The 20,000-nt window shown below is 47.5% G+C and overlaps 1 protein-coding gene across 1 annotated transcript in view; it reads right to left on the bottom strand.

Moving 5' to 3' along the window:
• The window catches only part of dnah2 (dynein, axonemal, heavy chain 2), a gene marked incomplete at both ends in the record, with an annotated part of 509,699 nt that overhangs the window by 4,084 nt on the left and 485,615 nt on the right, over positions 1 to 20,000 (bottom strand). The window contains 2 exon segments of the mRNA XM_084326360.1: positions 8,875 to 8,946; positions 13,847 to 14,023. Of these exon segments, the coding sequence (XP_084182486.1) occupies positions 8,875 to 8,946; positions 13,847 to 14,023 (249 nt within the window).

Here is a 20,000-nt window from a genome sequence, read left to right as displayed (position 1 = left end):
TGGTCGATAATCATGATGACTGTTCCTTCTGTCAAATTCTCTCTTTCACCCATTTCTGGCGGGTCTGTAGAGACGGTAGATAGTGGAGTAGGAAGCTGTTCCAAAACTTGTCAGCCAATACTTGACTGTACCTCCACATTCTTCGGCCGTTCGCTTCTTCAGGCCTGTACATTGTCTGTGGTAGCGCGGGGTCCAGCCGCCCCATCAAGAGTGTGTTGGGGGTGACTGGGTCGACATCTGCTACATCACTTGAGACGTAACCGAGGGGCTTTGAGTTCAATACTCCCTCGATCTCCGTGAGGACTGTCATTAGGACTTCTTCCGCCACGGTCTGGGCCCCAAGCACGGCGTACAGGGCTGTCTTTATTGAACGTACTTCTCGTTCCCAAGTTCCACCGAAGTGAGGTGCGTTCGGGGGATTAAACTGGAATTCAATCTGGGATGGAGCGAGGTGGGTCTTAAGTTCTGGGCCCATAGCTTGGAAGCTCTCTCTCAGCTCTCTTTCTCCGCCTTTGAAGTTTGTCCCGTGATCAGACAATAATATAGACGGTTTGCCTTTCCGCGATGTGAATCTTCGGAAGGCCATAAGGAATGAGTCTGTGCTCATGGTTGGAAGGAGTTCTATATGCATCGCTCGGGTGGTCATGCATTTGAATACAATACCCCACCGCTTCTCGGTTCCTCTTCCTTTCTTTATATACAGCGGGCCGAAACAGTCCATACCGGTGGAGTGAAAAGGCTTGTCGCCGAGTCGGAGGCGACAGGGAGGTAGGTCAGCCATCCGGGGTATACTGGGCTGCGCTCGCCACTTACGACAGTCTAGACAGGTTCGCTGGAAGCGCCGCACTGCTTCTCTCCCTTGCAGTATCCAATAACGACGTCTGATCTCCGCGAAGACTCTCTCTGCCCCGGCGTGATGCACATCCTCGTCGTATTTCTTTATGATCAGCTCTGTGACCTTGTGTCGGCTGTTTAAGACTATCGGGTACTTGACGTCATCCGGTAAGTCTGGAGCTCTCCGCAGACGACCACCCACTCTGATGAGACCATGGGCGTCGCTCTCGGGGGCTAGGTGGAGCAGTCTGCTGTCTGATGGGACGGGCTTTGCTCCCTGTAGACAGTCTAGCTCATCGGGGAACGAGTCTCTCTGGGCTCGTTGTAGTAGAAGAAGTTCTGCTTCTTCGTAGTCAGCTGCTGTAATGTCAGTAGTGAGCTGAACCTCTGGGTGGTGCCACAGGAATGTCTTTAGCTGCGCACTCTCTAGGGTGAGGCAATCGTCTATGTCGGGGTCTGTGGAGACGAGTGTGTTCAATCCACAGAACATAGATTTCTTGTTTTCGGCCTCCTCTTTACTCGCTTCCCGTGGGGTGGGTGTAGGCCACTCTTCTTCCGGGAGCTTGAGGAACTCTGGCCCGTCACTGTATAGGTTGTGACGGGTGAGGTCATCCAGGGACATTGCCCTGGTGATGACGTCAGCTGGGTTGTGTTTTGTGTCCACATACCTCCAGCTTGCTACTTCTGTTAAATCTTGAATCTCTGTGACTCTGACTCCCACGAAGACCTTGTATCTGCACGAATCAGACCGGATCCATGTGAGTACTGTCGTGGAGTCTGACCACAAGATTGTTCTTTGCACCGGAATGGTGAGTTCACGTTGGATTAACGTGGCGAGTTGCGCTCCTGCTAGGGCTGCGCAGAGCTCTAGACGCGGGATAGATTGTTGCTTTCGTGGGGCTATTCTTGAGCGAGCCAGGATGAAAGCAGTATGTATTTCTCCTCCCTCCTCTCGGGCACGCAAGTAGGCCACCGAACCGTAGGCTACTTCGGAGGCGTCGCTGAAGACGTGCAGGTCCATCTGGCACGTCTCCGGCCTCACTGTGGGTGGGAAGTAGCTGCGGCGTATGTTGACACCTGGGAGTGAGCTGAGTTCCGTCTCCCACTCTCTCCATGTGGATGCAAGGTGTTCGGGTATGGGGTCGTCCCAGCCCTGGTCCTTGTCCCATAACGCTCTTACAATCATCTTTGCCCTGGTGGTGTAAGGTAGAATACATCCCAACGGGTCATATTGTCTGGCGAGTGTTCTGTATACACTCCGTCTGGTGGTCGGTAGTGCAGTCGACCTTCCCTGCTCCTTGGTCAGGGGTGTGTGTTTATAATGGAGCGAGTCTGTTTTGAAGCGCCAGACTAGTCCTAATGTCATTTCTTGGGCTTCTCCTGGGATGGTCGCCATCCAGGTCTCGCTGCTTGCTGCCTTGTCCTCGGGGGAGAGGCTGCGCAATACTTGCGGGTCGCTGCTGGCCCACTGCCTGAGATCAAAGCCGCCTTTGATCAGGGAGGCGCGGAGCTTGAGTAGAAGGGCCTCGGCTTCTTCTGGCGTCGAGACGCTTTGCAGACAGTTGTCCACGTAGAAACTATTTCCTACACTTTGTCGGACCTCTTCATCAGCTGCTGGGTCCTCTGCGACGTGCTTTTGCAGTGCAAACGTAGCACAGCATGGGCTGCATGTGGTTCCGAAAGGGAGGACTTCCCATTGATAGATGGCTGGTTGCTCATCCCCGATCCTCTCTCTCCATAGGAACCGCAGCAGGGGCTTGTCCTCCTCCACTAGTCTCACCTGCAGGAACATCCCTTTGATGTCGCCGCTGATGGCCACCTTGTCTTGGCGGAAACGTAGTAACACGCCTAGTAGAGAGGGGCAGAGTGTTGGGCCGGGCAAGAGCTCTTTATTCAGATTTTGTGATCCGATCTGGTAGCTGCAGTTGAACACAATACGATCCTTGCCGTTGTGGTGGACTTTGTGGTGCGGCACGTACCATGATTCGGTCGTCTGATCGGCCTTTTTAATGTCAATTTTCTTTATGTGTCCCGCTGTGATTAGCTTGTTAATCTCAGCGCGGTACACCGTCTCTTGAGCGGGGTCTCTGGCTAGGCGCCGCTCTGTGTTCAATAGATACCGCTCCGTCGCTTCTTTTGGGGCGTGGAAGGTAGGCATACCCTCTCGCCTCAGGAGTGGAGTTGCGTATCTCATCACTCCGTTGACTTTGACTCTCTTTGTCCCCTGCTCGAGGAGGGCTATAGCGTAAATGTCTTCCTTGGAACGAATGTCTTTCTTTTCGTTCTTAAAGGGCATTGTCTCTAGTGTCCATAGCCTCTCGACATGCTGTAGGAGGGTGGTGTCTTCTTCTGTCACTCTGGAGTGGAGGCAGTTAGTGGCTGCTGTTCGGTTAAGAGACTTAGCGAGGGGGCCTTGTAATGTCCATCCTAGGCGGGTCTCGACTGCTGCAGGACAGCCTCTGGGCCCTGTGTGGACCCGGTCAATCGGGACGATGAGGTCTGCATGGTCGGAGCCTATCAGCAGGGTCGGGGTGGCACCGTCTATGAGCGGTATAGGTAGTTGACGCAGGTGCACATATTTATCCATCAGCTTGGCGATGGGGTAGGTGTACTGCGACAGGCCTATTTCTTGGCTGGTGAAAGCGTTAGTAATCCTATACCGTCTCTCTGGCTGCCCGCTTGCTGCGATAGTGAAGGAGATATTCTCGGCCTTTATCGTCTTTAGATCTCTTCTTATTGTCCGAATCGTCATCTGGTTTTCGCTCCCCCGCAGCCCCAGCTGGGCCGCAGCGGACGCGAGGAGAAGGGTCTTCTCTGACCCGTCGTCAAGGACGGCGTAAGTGTCCATGACCTTATCTTGGTAACTCAGTGTTACGCGGACCACCTTTAAGAGCACCCGGGCGCCCCCGCTGCTGGCGGGGTCAATGTACATAACACTTGCCTTTGTGCTGCTTGAGGGTGCAGGCTTTCTTCTGTTACTGTCGTGTAGGACATCTAGGTGGGCTCCGTCACACCGACTACACCTCTTCTTTAAGCGGCAATCGGCTGCCATGTGACTGCGCGCACATCGGTAACAGCGTCGGTTGGACTTTATCCATTGACTCACCTCGTCGGCGGTCATCTTCTTGAACGTGTCACATTGTGACAACCAGTGTTCCTTTTCGCAGTACGGGCACACCATCTTCCACTTCTCTTTCATCGAGGGGGTACTGTGGTTCTTGCTGCTCGGTACTGATTCTGATTGGTGCATGACGGTCACCAATCTTCGGCCATCGTTTGCTCTCCTAGGTCCCTCTCTGGAGCTTGGGGTGCTCCGCATGAACGTATCCAACCGTAGGCTGTTGACTTCTCTCGCCAGGAAGTCGGCTAGGTCTAGGAGGGATGGCTCGGGACCGTTAGGATCACGGTGGTCTCTTTGCCGCCTGAAGCACTCTTGTCGGGCGGGCGGAAGCTTCTCTAAAATCCTCTCGACATTAGAGTTTGCGTACAGTTCGTGCATACCCTTTTCTCTTTGCGCCCCCAGCATCCCTACCAGGGATTGTACCTTGATAGACAGGTCATCTAGTGAGCGATTGTCTGTGGCTGGGGGTAGGCGGTCAATATGCCTTATCTCTTGTATTACGTAGTCCCATATGCGTCCATATCTTTGGTCGAGTGCTGCTAGAGCCGCTGTGTATGGGGTAGTAGAGGTGGCATAGGCCAGCGCTATATTGTGCGCTCGGGGCACCTTGAGGTGCTTCAGTAGGATAGCATACTTGTACGGTTCGTCAGCTACATCGGACATCATTGTCTCTAAGCACATTCGTAGCTCCGTGTACTGTGCTCTGTTCTCGTGGGTGAAGTCCGCAAACGTCGGTGTGCCAATGTATGATGCCATGGATGGCTGGCACATCGGTGAGCGTTGGAAGAGAGGCCTCCTAGGCGAGTCTCCTCTTACGCCTCTTGGTGGGCTGGTACCTGCTGGGTACCATGGCCCGCGTATCCAGGTGCTATTCCTCGGGGCTGGTCGTGCGTCAAGCTCACCCGTGAATTGAGTCGGGGGTCTGTAGCGCAGAGCCGCGGGGGTAGAGCCTGGGCTGTACTGGACCTCCTGGTCCTGTGGAGTACTGTGCTGCTGTCGGGCTTGACTCTCCTCCTCTCCCTCTTCTTCTTCCTCTGGCAGGTCCTCTAGATCCTGTAGTCGTCTATTTAGCCTCTCCGCGGTGTAGACCGTTTCTTCCTTGTAGCTGGGTCTCGCGTGGACCGGTCGGGGAAGGAGTTCGGAGGGGGGTATAGGCTCTCTCTGGTGGTCGGGCTCAGGGTCGCTTGATCGGGTAGGGGAGGGTGCCCTTGACCCTTGTCTTGACGAGGCCCTGGAACCTCGTGCGGAGGGAGGGGGTGTTGCCCTGGCGATCAGCTGCTCCATTATCTGCGCTTGTAATCGGTCGCGCTCGGCTTCGCGTTTGGTGAGAGCGAGGTCGCGCTCTGCTTCTCTTTGGGCACCGGCAGCGGCGCGCTGGGCTTCGGCGGCTGCGCGCTCTGCTTCTCTTTGGGCACCGGCAGCGGCGCGCTGGGCTTCGGCCCGGTCTCTTACCATATTCTCTTCCGTCTGAAGGCGTCTAATCTCTAGACGTATACGATCTTCTTCGCTCCGTTGCTGCGCCTGAAGGCGTTCTCTTTCCATGGAAGAATGTTCGCGCTCACTAAGCGTCTGGGCTTGGAGTCGATCGCGCTCTGTTGAGGCTGCTAGGCTGGCGAGGAATGCCTGTGCCAGCATCTTGTCCGCCTCGCTGGGGGAAGACGCTGGTTGAGGTGATCCGCTCCTGGCAGTACTCGTTGGAGATCTGTTCTCCTGTGGCGAGTCCTGGAGATCCATCTCCGGGGTGCTCTCCTCTTCTTGTAGCGGGTAGAGTTCCATCCCTGGAGAGCTGTCTTTATCCTGGAGCTCTCCGGGGACTACTTCTTCGGTCTTGGCGGGGGGTAAAGTCGTGTCAGGTCCCTCCTGGTCCCTACCGTGAGCTTGGTCAGTTACGTTAGAACCCACTAGGGCCTCTATTGGCGGGGTAGCCTGGGCGATAGGGTCGGACATAATTTTACTATCTACTTTTTCCGCGTTTACCGTCTGTAGAAGGCTAGGTAGTATATTGGCAACGTAATCCTCTAAGTACTGAGGTGTCTGCCGTCTACGCTGCGGGCGATCTACTTTAGGAGAACCGTTTTGTGGAGTGTTCATCATAGGCCATGTCAATATTAATACCACTATATTAATATTACACTAGTTACCCTCCGGCTCGAAGGACCAATTGTAACTGAGGGGTACAATTCCCTGACTGTATTGATAAGTATGGTATCATTAAACCACTACCGCTTTATGTACTTTAATTACTGGCCATACAGTACATGATATATAAATATGATGAACACTTCCCACAATGAATCGGTTCCACACAAAGTGGTAATTAAGTATTTATTGCAGCAAAAGGTACATAATATACTTCTCTATTATACTTTGGATGCGCTTATAAGGCAAAGGAATGTGCGTAGGCAAATCAATAATGAATGTCCATTCTCTGGTTACGCAGGAGGTAATTATACAACCTGAATCTTAGGGAATTATATCTATGGTACACTAGTAATATATAGCGGGAGATACTGGAAGGGTCCCCCCGGTTGTAAGCCAGCAGGGGTAGAGGATCTGTCGGTAGTAGAGAGTCTGGTCAACGATGACTAAGGAGACTCCAAGTACAGGAGACGGTGCAATAGTCTCTTGATCCACAGACGAATACAGCTGTTCTCCGTAGACTGTAGCTCCACAGTGAAGAAAGCTAGCCGGCCTCAGGCTCTCTGAGGCGCAGACTCGACGTGGCTCCTCACAGGGTAAATCCCACACATGTAGGCGTCGGCGATTCTCCGCTCCATAAATCACAGGACCAAAACAAATATAATCCAGCCGCAAAGGGCTATGTAGTCGTCGGGTAGATTAATCCAGTGTACATGTCCACACGGTTCTCGTCTAGGTCTCCTCGGGTGAAAGCGCCATGAAAGCAGCCCAGCCTGGATAAGAACTCTAGCTAATACGAGGAAGCGTTGGGGATGCTGGTCACTGTAGAACTTTAGCCGCACGATACACTATACACAAATAGACTATCACTGACTTAATAGAAATATGTCGCGCTCGACGGTATAGCGCCAAACTCTGACAATTCAGTTATTAATTTGCACGCGGTCTCAATGCTCTTATTTGGGGCCAAACAGGCCATACTTCACTGCACGGAGTATCGTGGGTGAGGCTTCAACTTATTGGGTAACTCTACTTCTGTATTCACCTGCGCCATATTTATATGCACGGCGAACAATCTAGTGCCAACCTCATTTCTGTCTCGTATTCCTGGGCAAGGCCGGGCATGTACAGACATGTCTTGACGGTGGCTTTGAACCTGACTCCGGAGGCATGGCTCTGGCGCCTGTGGACCGCTGTCCAATAGGAGAATGAAATATTATGGTCTGGTCTAGGCTAAAGGGATATTCCGTGTATATGTACAAGGAATATACAAGGGATATCAAACGATATACAAATACTATGCAATATATATCAATCAATAAATATATATATTCGGTTTAATCTGATCCTTTGTAACATTATGTGTCACATTGAAAGAGAGAGGGGTGACAAAAGAAGGACATATGGGTTGGATAGAGAATATAGGAGAGTGTGGGGAGAAGTTAGGAGAGAGGAAGATAATATAAGAGAAGAGAATAGAAGAGAAGAGAAGAGAAGAGAAGAGAAGAGAAGAGAAGAGAAGAGAAGAGAAGAGAAGAGAAGAGAAGAGAAGAGAAGAGAAGAGAAGAGAAGAGAAGAGAGAGAGAAAAGAAGAGAGGAGAGGGGAGAGAAGGAGAGTGAGAGGAAAGGAGAGGAGAAGAAAAGAGGAGATGGGAGGGGAAGAGAGGAGAGGAGAGGAGAGGAGAGGAGAGGAGAGGAGAGGAGAGGAGAGGAGAGGAGAGGAGAGGAGAGGAGAGGAGAGGGGGGAGGAGATGGGAGGAGGTAAGGTACAAAAGAGAATAAAATGCCAATAACTTGCAGGACAAGGACAACCGCATAAGACAAACAAACGGAAGCCTGATTCGGGGTACGAGAGAGAGAGAGAGATAAAGACAGAAAGAAAATGGCATAGTTAGTTTGGTAAATGGGGAGAGGAAGCGATGCAGTGTGTCATGAATGTCAATCACTTTTCAAGAAAGGAGTGATTGTGTCAACATTTGTGTAAAATGAAAATGCCTGGGGAAGTGGCAATCGGGGACGCATACCAATGAGCGAGAGAGTAGCGTGATGGTAGTTCTATGGAAATGTGTGTGTGTGTGTGTGTGTGTGTGTGTGTGTCAAGTCAAGAGTTTTATTTGTCACGGCATACAAGTATACAATGAAATGCGGGTGGTCTTGCCCGCAACGATGTGCATTACAGTGGTACAACATATATAGAATCCAATAAAAAAAAAAAATACATTGTGCAATAAACAGGTAACATGGTGTGACATCTCGGTATCTGTACATAGTTATTTACAGAGCATATAGGACATGCTAGGTAGCTTTAGTAGTGCAATACACTGTTCCTGTTGTTATACTAATTTAAAGTGGCCTTTCCTTTTGGCCATAAGTGTGCGTGTGTGCGGCATGAGTGTGTGCCCGCTCATGTTAAAGTGTTAAAGTGGCTGCTAGTGTGTGAGCGTGCACAGCGTGCGTGTCGTGTGTGTGCTCATGTGTGCTTGTGTGTGGATAGTTCAGTGTTCTGTGGCACTCAATGTTCATTGTTCAAGGCTCTGATGGCCTGGGGGAAGAAGCTGAGCCTAAGCCTCTCTGTCCTAGTAGCTGGGGTTCGCAGGCGTCTGCCTGACCTCAGCAGTTGGAACAGGCTGTTATTGGGGTGGTGGGGGTCTTTCATTATGTGTGTGTGTGTGTGTGTGTGTGTGTGTGTGTGTGTGTGTGTGTGTGTGTGTGTGTGTGTGTGTGTGTGTGTGTGTGTGTGTGTGTGTGTGTGTGTGTGTGTGTGTGTGTTAGTGAGTCACCTTGGGAGGGGGCAGGTTGTCGTCGTCCACCGTGGCCACTATGAACTCCCAGGAAAGAGTGTCCACTGACACCTAATTGGACCATACAGGAAGTAAACGTTATGAATAGAATATAGAATAGAATAGAAATCCTTTAATAATCCAGAGGGAAATTCAGCACTACAGATCGCTCACATTGAACAATAAACATTTAGGTAGTCAATAGGACTAAAATAAGAATAAGAATATAATAATATAAAAAAAAAAAAAATTAATTGAATAAAGAATAAAATACGGTCCGGGATATACATTCTAAAATCTTAAATATAAACTATATAGCCAAAAATATACAGAAATATACAGTAAAATGTACAGTAATAACTGTAACAATTTAAAGTGTAACGTGTAAAAATGTAAAGTGTAAAGTGTCCAGGAAGATTGTGAGAAGTGTAAAAATGTTAAAGTGTCCAGGAAGATTTCGGCAGGCTGTACTGTCACCCTGTGCTCAGTGATGCAGTGAGGCACAGTGATGCGCAGCGTTATAGAGTCTGATGGCCGTCGGAATGAAGGACTTCCTGTGCCGTTCAGTGTTGCATCTAGGGAGTCTTAGTCTAACACTTAACATGCTCCTTCTGTCAGCCAAGTCCGTGTGTAGTGGGTGGGAGGGGTTGTCCCTGATGGCGTGGAGTTTAGCAAGGCTCCACCGCGGATAATTTTTTCGTAGCCGCATTTTGCGGAGACGCTCTCTGATTGGCCACTGACTGACGCTCTCTGATTGGCCACTGACATGTGCGCCCAATTGCGTGACGAGCTGTGTCTTTGCCCATTTCCGGCTCTAACAGCCTGCAAACTACCTACCGCCTAGTTATATCACTGGTTAAGCTTAGGCGACTCTTTCGAAGTTGGTTAAGGTTAGAGTTTGGAATCAGGGCTGGTGTTCTATCGCCCTGCTCTAAGACAAACTCTAACCTTAACCAACTTCGAAAGAGTCGCCAAGCTTAACCGGCAAAAGCAACAGGCGTCACACGATTGGGGCGCACATGTCACATGAAGTGGCCAATCAGAGAGCGTCTCTGCAAAATGCGTCTACGGAAAAAAAATAACGCCTCTCCACCACCACCGCTAGGGAGTCCAGCTCCACCCAGACCACGTTACTGGCCTTCCTGACCAGCTTATCCAGCCTGTTTGTGTCCCCCGCTCTCAGTCCGCTGCCCCAGCAGGTGGTTGTGTATGTGGTTGTGGTTGTGGTTGTGTATGTGGTTGTGAATGTGGTTGTGGTTGTATATGTGGTTGTATATGTCTTTGTATATGTGGTTGTGGTTGTATATGTGTGAAGGATTTGGGGTGCTTTTTCAATGTATGTGATGTATAGATTGGGGGGGGAGATGACCACAGCTAAAACGGTGAGATCGAAATGTGCATGGAAGCAGGAGACGGTGGTTCAGTAGAGCAGGGTGATTGTTGTGAGGCACACTGCCAGCGAGAGAATGTTTTGAATTCCTTGTAAGAACAAATTGATAAGAGCGAGGGGGAGGGGTGACATCTTTGATGAAACAGTAGAGAAACGTTTTGAAATGTGTGAAAGGTTATTAGCAGTTGTCATGAGCGTCGCATGACAACCAGGAGAGGGGCGGGGGGCCGTTGTTGCTACGGCGATGATCTATAAGTCGAACAGTGTTTCCGGGTGTAAGGCAGACTAGAAATCTGGGAGACCAAATAAACGAATCCCACAGGAGGGAAGAGACCAAGATACTCTCTCCTCTCATCACAGAGAGGAGGGGGGGGGGGGAGAATGCCACATCATCATTAGCTTCGGCTAACGCGAGGAGGGTTAGGCTAAAGACCAGGCCTGAACACTATTGGACTGAATAACAAAAGGTCGATAGACGAACACACCGAAAGATCATTAGAATAGACTTTTTCAAGGACAATACAATCTGTTAACATCTGAGCTGAGGTTTCTGTTTATAGAAATAAAACCACGCTTTTCCTTGTAAGGTATTTCACGTTGTCGAAGTGTCGGATTCTTACGGAGGTGGAGAATTATTATGGTTTGCGGATTGTACTAACGGGGAGAGATAAGGATTATATCAACCAGTATCAGAGATGTCAGGACCATTAAAATGACGCAGAGGAAAACGCAGAGGAATTGGATGGAGAGCCAAACAGACGAAGACGTGATACTGGCCAGATTGATCAGGATCTAACATGTGGTTGTCGTTGTATATGTGGTTGTATATGTGGTTGTATATGTGGTTGTGGTTGTATATGTGGTTGTATATGTGGTTGTGGTTGTATATGTGGTTGTGGTTGTATATGTGGTTGTATATGTGGTTGTGGTTGTATATGTGGTTGTATATGTGGTTGTGGTTGTATATGTGGTTGTGGTTGTATATGTGGTTGTGGTTGTGTATGTGGTTGTGGTTGTATATGTGGTTGTGGTTGTATATGTGGTTGTATATGTGGTTGTATATGTGGTTGTATATGTGGTTGTGGTTGTATATGTGGTTGTGTTTGTATATGTGGTTGTGGTTGTATATGTGGTTGTGGTTGTATATGTGGTTGTATATGTGGTTGTGGTTGTGGTTGTATATGTGGTTATATATGTGGTTGTGGTTGTGGTTGTATATGTGGTTGTGGTTGTATATGTGGTTGTATATGTGGTTGTGGTTGTATATGTGGTTGTATATGTGGTTGTATATGTGGTTGTGGTTGTGGTTGTATATGTGGTTGTATATGTGGTTGTGTTTGTATATGTGGTTGTATATGTGTTTGTATATGTGGTTGTGTTTGTATATGTGGTTGTATATGTGGTTGTATATGTGGTTGTGGTTGTATATGTGGTTGTATATGTGGTTGTAAATGTGGTTGTATATGTGGTTGTATATGTGGTTGTGTTTGTATATGTGGTTGTATATGTGGTTGTGTTTGTATATATGGTTGTGGTTGTATATGTGGTTGTGTTTGTTGTATATGTGGTTGTATATGTGGTTGTGGTTGTATATGTGGTTGTGTTTGTAAATGTGGTTGTGGTTGTATATGTGGTTGTATATGTGGTTGTGGTTGTGGTTGTGGTTGTATATGTGGTTGTGGTTGTGTTTGTATATGTGGTTGTATATGTGGTTGTATATGTGGTTGTGTTTGTATATGTGGTTGTATATGTGGTTGTATATGTGGTTGTATATGTTGTTGTATATGTGGTTGTGGTTGTATATGTGGTTGTATATGTGGTTGTGGTTGTATATGTGGTTGTGGTTGTATATGTGGTTGTGGTTGTATATGTGGTTGTATATGTGGTTGTATATGTGGTTGTGGTTGTATATGTGGTTGTCGTTGTATATGTGGTTGTATATGTGGTTGTGGTTGTATATGTGGTTGTATATATGGTTGTGGTTGTGTATGTGGTTGTATATATGGTTGTGGTTGTATATGTGGTTGTGGTTGTGGTTGTATATGTGGTTGTGGTTGTGTATGTGGTTGTCGTTGTATATGTGGTTGTGGGGCGTTGAGAGGCTGCAGTCTGTCTCTGAGCCCCATTAGCAGAACATTTAATATATACAGTGGTTGACTTTGGCAAGGCAGCGAGGTAAGGGGGTTATTTGACTGGTTGTGTGTTTATCTTTGTTTGTATCCGTGTATGTGAATCAGAAAGAGAAAAAGAGAGAGGGAGAGAGACATAGAGAGAGATAGAGAGAGAGAGAGAGAGGAGTATGGTTTCAACAATAACATGTCTATTTCAGAACCACGTTTTTGACCATATTTTGTACCAATATTCAGTCTTTAAATTAGAATATATGTATGCCCTAAAAGACCCCCACAACACAAGGATACACTTTCTAACAACAGATGAATGAAAATGAAAATATTTAAAACAAAACAAAGAACACTATAGGACAATAAATGTGTATGTAGTATGTGCATTCTTAAAATGGGTAGCATTCTTAAAATGGGTAGCATTCTTAAAATGTGTAGCATTCTTAAAATGTGTAGCATTCTTAAAATGTGTAGCATTCTTAAAATGTGTAGCATACTTAAAATGGGTAGCATTCTTAAAATGTGTAGCATACTTAAAATGGGTAGCATTCCCAAGCTAATAAATACAATGTGCAGAGAAAACAAAAAAACAACATAAAATTGCTTTAATGAAACTGGCAAACCAATATTTTGATGCAACACTGGCGCAGTATATGTGATAGCAGTACATGCCCTTGAGGCTGTGTGAATGTGTGTGTGTGTTTATGTGTGTGTTTGCGTGTGTGTGTGTGTGCGTGTGCATGTTTATTGTGTGTTTGTGTGTGTGTGTGTGTGTGTGCATGTGTATTTGTATGTGTGTGTGTGTGTGTTTGCCTGTGTGTGTGCGTGTGCGTTTCCCTATGTGTGTGTGTGTGTGTGTGTGTGTGTGTGTGCGTGTGCCTGTCCCTGTGTGTGTGTGTGTGTGTGTGTGTGTGTGTGTGTGTGTGTGTGTGCGTGTGTGTGTGCGTGTCCATGTGTGTGCGTGTCCATGTGTGTGTGTGTCCATGTGTGTGTGTGTGTGTGTGTGTGTGTGTGTGTGTGTGTGTGTGTGTGTGCGTGTCCCTGTGTGTGTGTGTGCGTGTCCCTGTGTGCGTGTCCCTGTGTGCGTGTCCCTGTGTGCGTGTCCCTGTGTGTGTGTGTGTGTGTGTGTGCGTGTCCCTGTGTGTGTGTGTGTGTGTGTGTGTACGTGTCCCTGTGTGTGTGTGTGCGTGTCCCTGTGTGTGTGTGTGTGTGTGTGTGCGTGTCCCTGTGTGCGTGTCCCTGTGTGTGTGTGTGTGTGTGTGTGCGTGTCCCTGTGTGCGTGTCCCTGTGTGTGTGTGTGTGTGTGTGTGCGTGTCCCTGTGTGCGTGTCCCTGTGTGTGTGTGTGTGTGCGTGTCCCTGTGTGTGTGTGTGTGTGTGTGTGTGCGTGTCCCTGTGTGCGTGTCCCTGTGTCTGTGTGTGTGCGTGTCCCTGTGTGTGTGTGTGTGTGTGTGAGCTCACGTTGTGCTGGCGTGCAGAGGACTGCAGCACGGCGGTGAGGAGGCCGGTGGGGGAGGTGAAGCCTGACAGCCAGAACAGGGGGGGGGGGCGGGTCGTCTCTGCCCAGAGGGAAAACTGATCCACACGCTGGCACAGGTCCCTGGTCCAAGACGCCAGCGGCTTCAGAGACGGGTACGCCTGGAGGGGGGGGGGGGGGGGGGGGGGGGAGACAGAGAGGGAGGGGGAGAGCACAGTTAAACCTGTTTCATGCCATGCCAGATGGGGACAGAAAGGCTCTAGGCTGCAGGTTAATCTGAACCATTATATAGGTAGAAAATAACAATGGCCTTTGAGCTGACTGTGTTGCTATAACCGCTAATGATTCACACGGCTGTGAATAAGGGAGCAGCCACACTGATCCATCACAGAACGGAGAGATAAGACAGACAGACAGACAGACAGACAGTATTTGCTTTTTTTTGGGTTTTTAATTAGAACCTGGATACTAGTGTGTTTGCAGACGCACTGTGACGACGTGTCCGACGGTTCCAAAAGTTAACCTCTTCCAACTGATGGGAGACCGTGAATCGTCAGCCCTGTCCCAACAAACGGACACTCCTTAACGGAATGTAATTAAGAACAATCGCGTAGACAGACGAGCCACAGTGGATCAGTGGCTTAGTCCTGTCAGCGATAAACGGTGGGTTTACTACAGCTTTGTTCTTTTCCTCTGAGCGGAACCGCGGAGACCTTGTGGAACTGCTTTTAGACGGCGTTCCACCTCCACGGCTTGACTTGGCTCCCGATTGGAATTTCGTTTGCCGATATCTTTCACAGAGCAATTTCAAAGGTTTTTAATGAAATATCCCAATGGACCGTCCGTCAGTGGTCTGTCTGATGTCCTTTACAAGGGACCAAGTGGACCATGGAGAAGTTTGAAAGGCCTCGAATGTCATCTGTAACGCAGCGGAAGTTTAGAGGCTTACTTGCAGGCCTGCAACAGTCTGTAACTGTTTTTGACGCAGTGACTTATTTTATGTCATTTATTAAGTCTGCACGTTTACATCGCACTACTTTTATTGTCTTTTATACCTATTCTTATGTCTGCAATTCATGCATTGTTTTTCATTCTGTCAATCTGTGTGCTGATTTTATTCCTATGTTGTTTTTATACTATATAGATAGTTATTAATATTTATTATTGTTACATTGTAGAAATGTGTGCATTGAAATGTCTGTGGAGTCTCGATGACATTGAAAATGAGGGTGACCTCAATTGTCTTTTCGAGAATAAATAAAGGTCGATGATGATGATCTAGCACAGCTTTTTACGTATTGAGTACAATGGACCTATCTCAAGCTCTGCCCTCTTTTCTCGATCCTCCAATCACAACTGTTGCTTCTCTTGGACAAACAAAGACATGCCCAATAGGATATATTATTTAAGTTTTATGCTGTATTCAAATAACATTGAATTGGAGTGATACATCGAACAATATTACAAATCACAATGGACCTCAGTCACGAACACACTTAAGAAAAGGTTACAAAGACATTTCTTACAAATTTCTCAGGCCAATTCTGGCATTCCAGATGTTGCTATGATGTTGCGTGTGACAAATAAAACCTTGAACTTGCACGTGGACTTGAACATCAATCATGTAAATTGAACCATGCCATCAGTAATCAATCACGCTATTTAAAGGGCCAACTCTGCACCCTAGGCCAAACAATATGGCATACCTACTGCTGCTGGAAGATATCACTAACCGTGTGCTAAGGAGGGAGCACTAGTTTCGCGACCATGTAGACCTATCAGTGGAAAGCGAGGAGTACCTAGTGGGACGCTTCAGGCTATGATGCTCAAACCCTGTGTGCATTAGGCATGTGCCGGTATGACATTTTGATGGTATGATAACCTTCTGCAAAAACACCCTGGTTTCACGGTATATTTGGTAAAAAAAATTTAAAGAATTTTTTCCCCCCCATTGAACAAAACATATTTTATTACAGTGCACAAACGTGCACAATCAGCTCTTCTGTAAGTGTTATTTATGAACGTGTGAAGACCGTCTGTATTACACACTGAGGGAACTGTCTGACCACTTTCAAACTAAGTACAGAATAAAAAAATACTTCAAAATAAACTAGGCTACATGTCAAAAGGGCAACATGTTTGCACAGATGTATGTTATATAGCCTAGTACTATTCTTACTGAATTAAACATACATTTAAACAATTCATCTTTTGTGGAAGATCAACATAGTTCACCCATGGAACTATGTGTTGGGGATAAGGGTTCCGCACGGACCATATTGTTTGTTACATTGCTGTCAGCACTCTCCTGTCTGGAAACTAGCTTGACGTCATCAGAGTGTAACATTAATAAATGTTTAGCATTGTTTTTCGACATCCCGCCTCAGACTCTCTGCGCTACACTTTCTGATTATAAATATGTAACGGAACGTCGTAGGGCAATCTTGCTAACGTTAGTTGACCGAAATCAATTAGCAATATCACCGGTACTACTAGCTAGCTGGCTAACTAGCTAACGTTAACTACTGTAGCTCCCCTCAAAACGAAGGGGTTGGTATGGCCATTGTGTTATTTATATTTGACATTAGCTATTTATGGGTGGAATATTCTGATTATAGCTCACTAGATCAGTCACATTAAACTTTCTTTTTGTATAGCTTGCTAGATATGTAGCTAACGTTAGCTAGGCTAACGAAGCTGTAGCTAACGTTACTTTCCATGCAAACCACTTGTCACGTTAATTACCCCCTGTGTATAGAGCATTATTTTCAGATAACAGCACACCACGTCATGTATTATCCATTACAGCTAACTAGCTAGCCATGGTAACTCCCAGCTATTCCAGTTGACATTTCTGACAGGCATTTTCCGAAGTTCATGATTCGAAACGTAACGTATACAGTCGGCGCCTACCGTCTGAATGTAATTTTTGTTGGTTTGACACTGCAACGTTTTGAAACCTCGGTAAACTGTGGAACCGGTAACCGGCCCATGCCTAGTGCGCATTGATGCAACCCTCCCTGTTTCCATATCTCAACAGAAAGCAATACCACTCCATCAACGTGCAAATCACCTGCGACGCCCAGAACATCTGCCACTGTGCGCCCCTTTAACCTCTTAACGTTCCGACACGACACCCTACTTGGCCTATTACGTGCTTCCAATCTTCAGGTTATAAGACCAAACAGCCAACGAGCGTCAGTTTTGAAAAATGGACCAGTGACCGGACCAATCACCTCTGACTGGAAACGACGATATCTCACGTGAGGGATATTTCCCAGGATATATATTGTTTTCTATCTGCCGAAAGGTCCAGACTCATTCGACATCTGCTGCGTGTGCCAGTGCAGATAGGCGGCATTCCCATCGCCGCGCATGGCGGTGTGAGTGGCGCGCAGACTGTTTGTGTTTTCCTTCAGTCATGACGTGCTTTATCAGGGTGTGTGTCTTGGATGGGGATGTGGTGGGGATTGATGTGTGGGGTGTTTGTTTGGGGGGACTGGCTGTTCCGGGGGGGTTCACATGCCTTCGAGCGACATTGTACTTGCCTATGCCTATTCTGAAGTCTGCACATTTACATTGCACTACTTTTATACCTATTCTTATGTCTGCACGTTTATATTGCACTACTTTTATTGTCTTTTATACCTATTCTTATGTCTGGAATTTATGCAGTTATTTTTTATTTTGTCAAATGTGTGCTGATTTTATGCCTATGTTAATTTTATACTAATTGCTGTGGGGCACTCTGGACTGCGGTCCATGTGTGAAAAAAAGTACTACAGTATATAGATAGTTATTCATATTTATATGAGATTATGTGTTTATAACCATCTTCAGATCCTGACTGCTAGTATGTCTGTATATATCAGTTAATGGAACATTGTAAATATCACCATGGAATTAGAACTGAAGACGGTAAATGAGATGAGGAGCTCAGTGTCACTTATAATATCAACATATCCCTGTGATCATATTCAGGTCTTCCATTCATTCATCCATCCATCCACCCATGCAGATGTGCACGCACGCGCACACACACACACACACACACACACACACACACACACACACACGTCACACACACACACACACACACACACACACACACACACACACACACACACACACACACACACACACACACACACACACACACACACACACACACACACACACACACACAAAACACACACACACACACACACACACACACACACACACACACACACACACACACACACACACACACACACACACACACACACACACACACACACACACACACACACACACACACACACACACACACACACACACACACACACGATGTCCAGAGACAGCGAAGCGAGCAGGGCAAAATGAAAGCCATGAGTCTCTGGGCTCAGAGCTAATGACAGGCTGCCATGCCAAGGAGGAGAGCGGCGTGATGGAGGGATGGAGGGGTGGAGAGGGAGGACAGGGTGTTCTACGAGGGGCTGTATCCTCCTCCTCGGATCAGACAAGAGGGCAGGGAAGAGGAGGAGGACGATTGGAGGAGGACGAGTGGAGGGAAGAGGAAGATGACGAGGGGAGGATGGCGAGTGGAGGAGGACGAGTGGAGGGAAGAGGGCGAGGGAAGAGGAGGATGACGAGGGGAGGAGGACGAGTGGAGGGAAGAGGAAGATGACGAAGGGAGGAGGGCGAGGGGGGGGGGGGTGAGATGAGGGCAAGGAAGATGAGGATGACGAGAGGGCAGCGAAGAGGAGGGGGACGAGGGGAGGGAAGAGGAGGATGACGAGAGGGCAGGGAAGAGGAGGAGGACGAGTGGAGGGAAGAGGAGGAGGACGAGTGGGGGGGGGGGGGTGAGATGAGGGCAAGGAAGAGGAGGAAGATGAGGGGAGGGGGTGAGATGAGAGATACAAATGGAACGAGATGCCGGTGAGAAGAGGGAGAAGTAGGAAGCAAAAACACATAGAGAGAGGAGAGATAGAGAGAGAGGTAGTAAGAGAGAGAGGAGAGAGATAGAGAGAAAGAGAAAGAAACGGAAGGAGAGAGGGAGAGATAGAGATAAATGGACGGAGATAGGGAGAAAGAGAGGGGAGAGGGACAGACAGATGGGTAGTTGGCTAGTTGCAGTAATAAGGGAGCGAGACAAAGAGGGAGGGAGAGAAAGGGAAAGAGAGAGAAGCTAGCTAGTTACAGTAACAAGGGGGTCAGCAGAGACATAGTGGGAGAGAGAGAGAGAGAGAGATAGAGAGAGAGAGAAGGAGTGAGAGAGAGAGAGAGAGAGAGAGAGAGAGAGAGAGAGAGAGAGAGAGAGAGAGAGAGAGAGAGAGAGAGAGAGAGAGAGAGAGAGAGAGAGAGAGAGAGATAAGCAGGCTAGCTGGAGTAATAAGGTCACCGGAGTACAGAAGCTCAGCTGGAGACAGCAGCTCTAATAGCTGCCCAATAATAAAGACACACACACACACGCACGCACGCACACACACACACACACACACACGCACACACACACACACACACACACACACACACACACACACACACACACACACACACACACACACACACACACACACACACACATATATATATTAAGGCTGTCAAATATATCGCGTTAATATCGCGTTAACTCCCGATTCTATTAATGCCACTAATTTTTTTAACTCAAGATTAACTAAAAAAAAAAAAAAAAAAAAAATTTTTTTTTTTTTTTTACTAGACTTCACTCAGGTGTATTATTGATGCTCTCATTGATACTATGTTTGTTTCTGAAGTGTGTGTGTGTGTGTGTGTGTGTGTGTGTGTGTGTGTGTGTGTGTGTGTGTGTGTGTGTGTGTGTGTGTGTGTGTGAGATATAGAGAGAGAGGGGGGTGAGAGAGATGAGGAAGGGGCAAAAGAGAAAAAGAGCTGGGAGAGTGTGTGTGAGGGAGAGAGGGGGGTGTGTGATTAATCAGCCCTTGTGTGTGTGAATGTAACAAGTTCCTAACGTTTTCTTTCCCCTATTATTTCATGCACACTTTATTCATTGTTTTAAATTATTATTTTCTTTTAAATTATTTTGTGCATCACTCTGTTTTGAATTTGATGCAAATTTGCAATGCATGAGGGTCATCCTTTTGTGTTAAATGGCTGCACAAAGCAAGCATTTGTTGA

The sequence above is a fragment of the Notolepis coatsorum genome (genome assembly GCF_963971535.1).
Source record: "Notolepis coatsorum genome assembly, chromosome: 1".
Lineage (NCBI taxonomy): Eukaryota > Metazoa > Chordata > Actinopteri > Aulopiformes > Paralepididae > Notolepis > Notolepis coatsorum.
The sequence above is the reverse complement of the archived record's forward strand: the minus strand, read 5'-3'. Positions and strand labels throughout refer to the sequence as shown.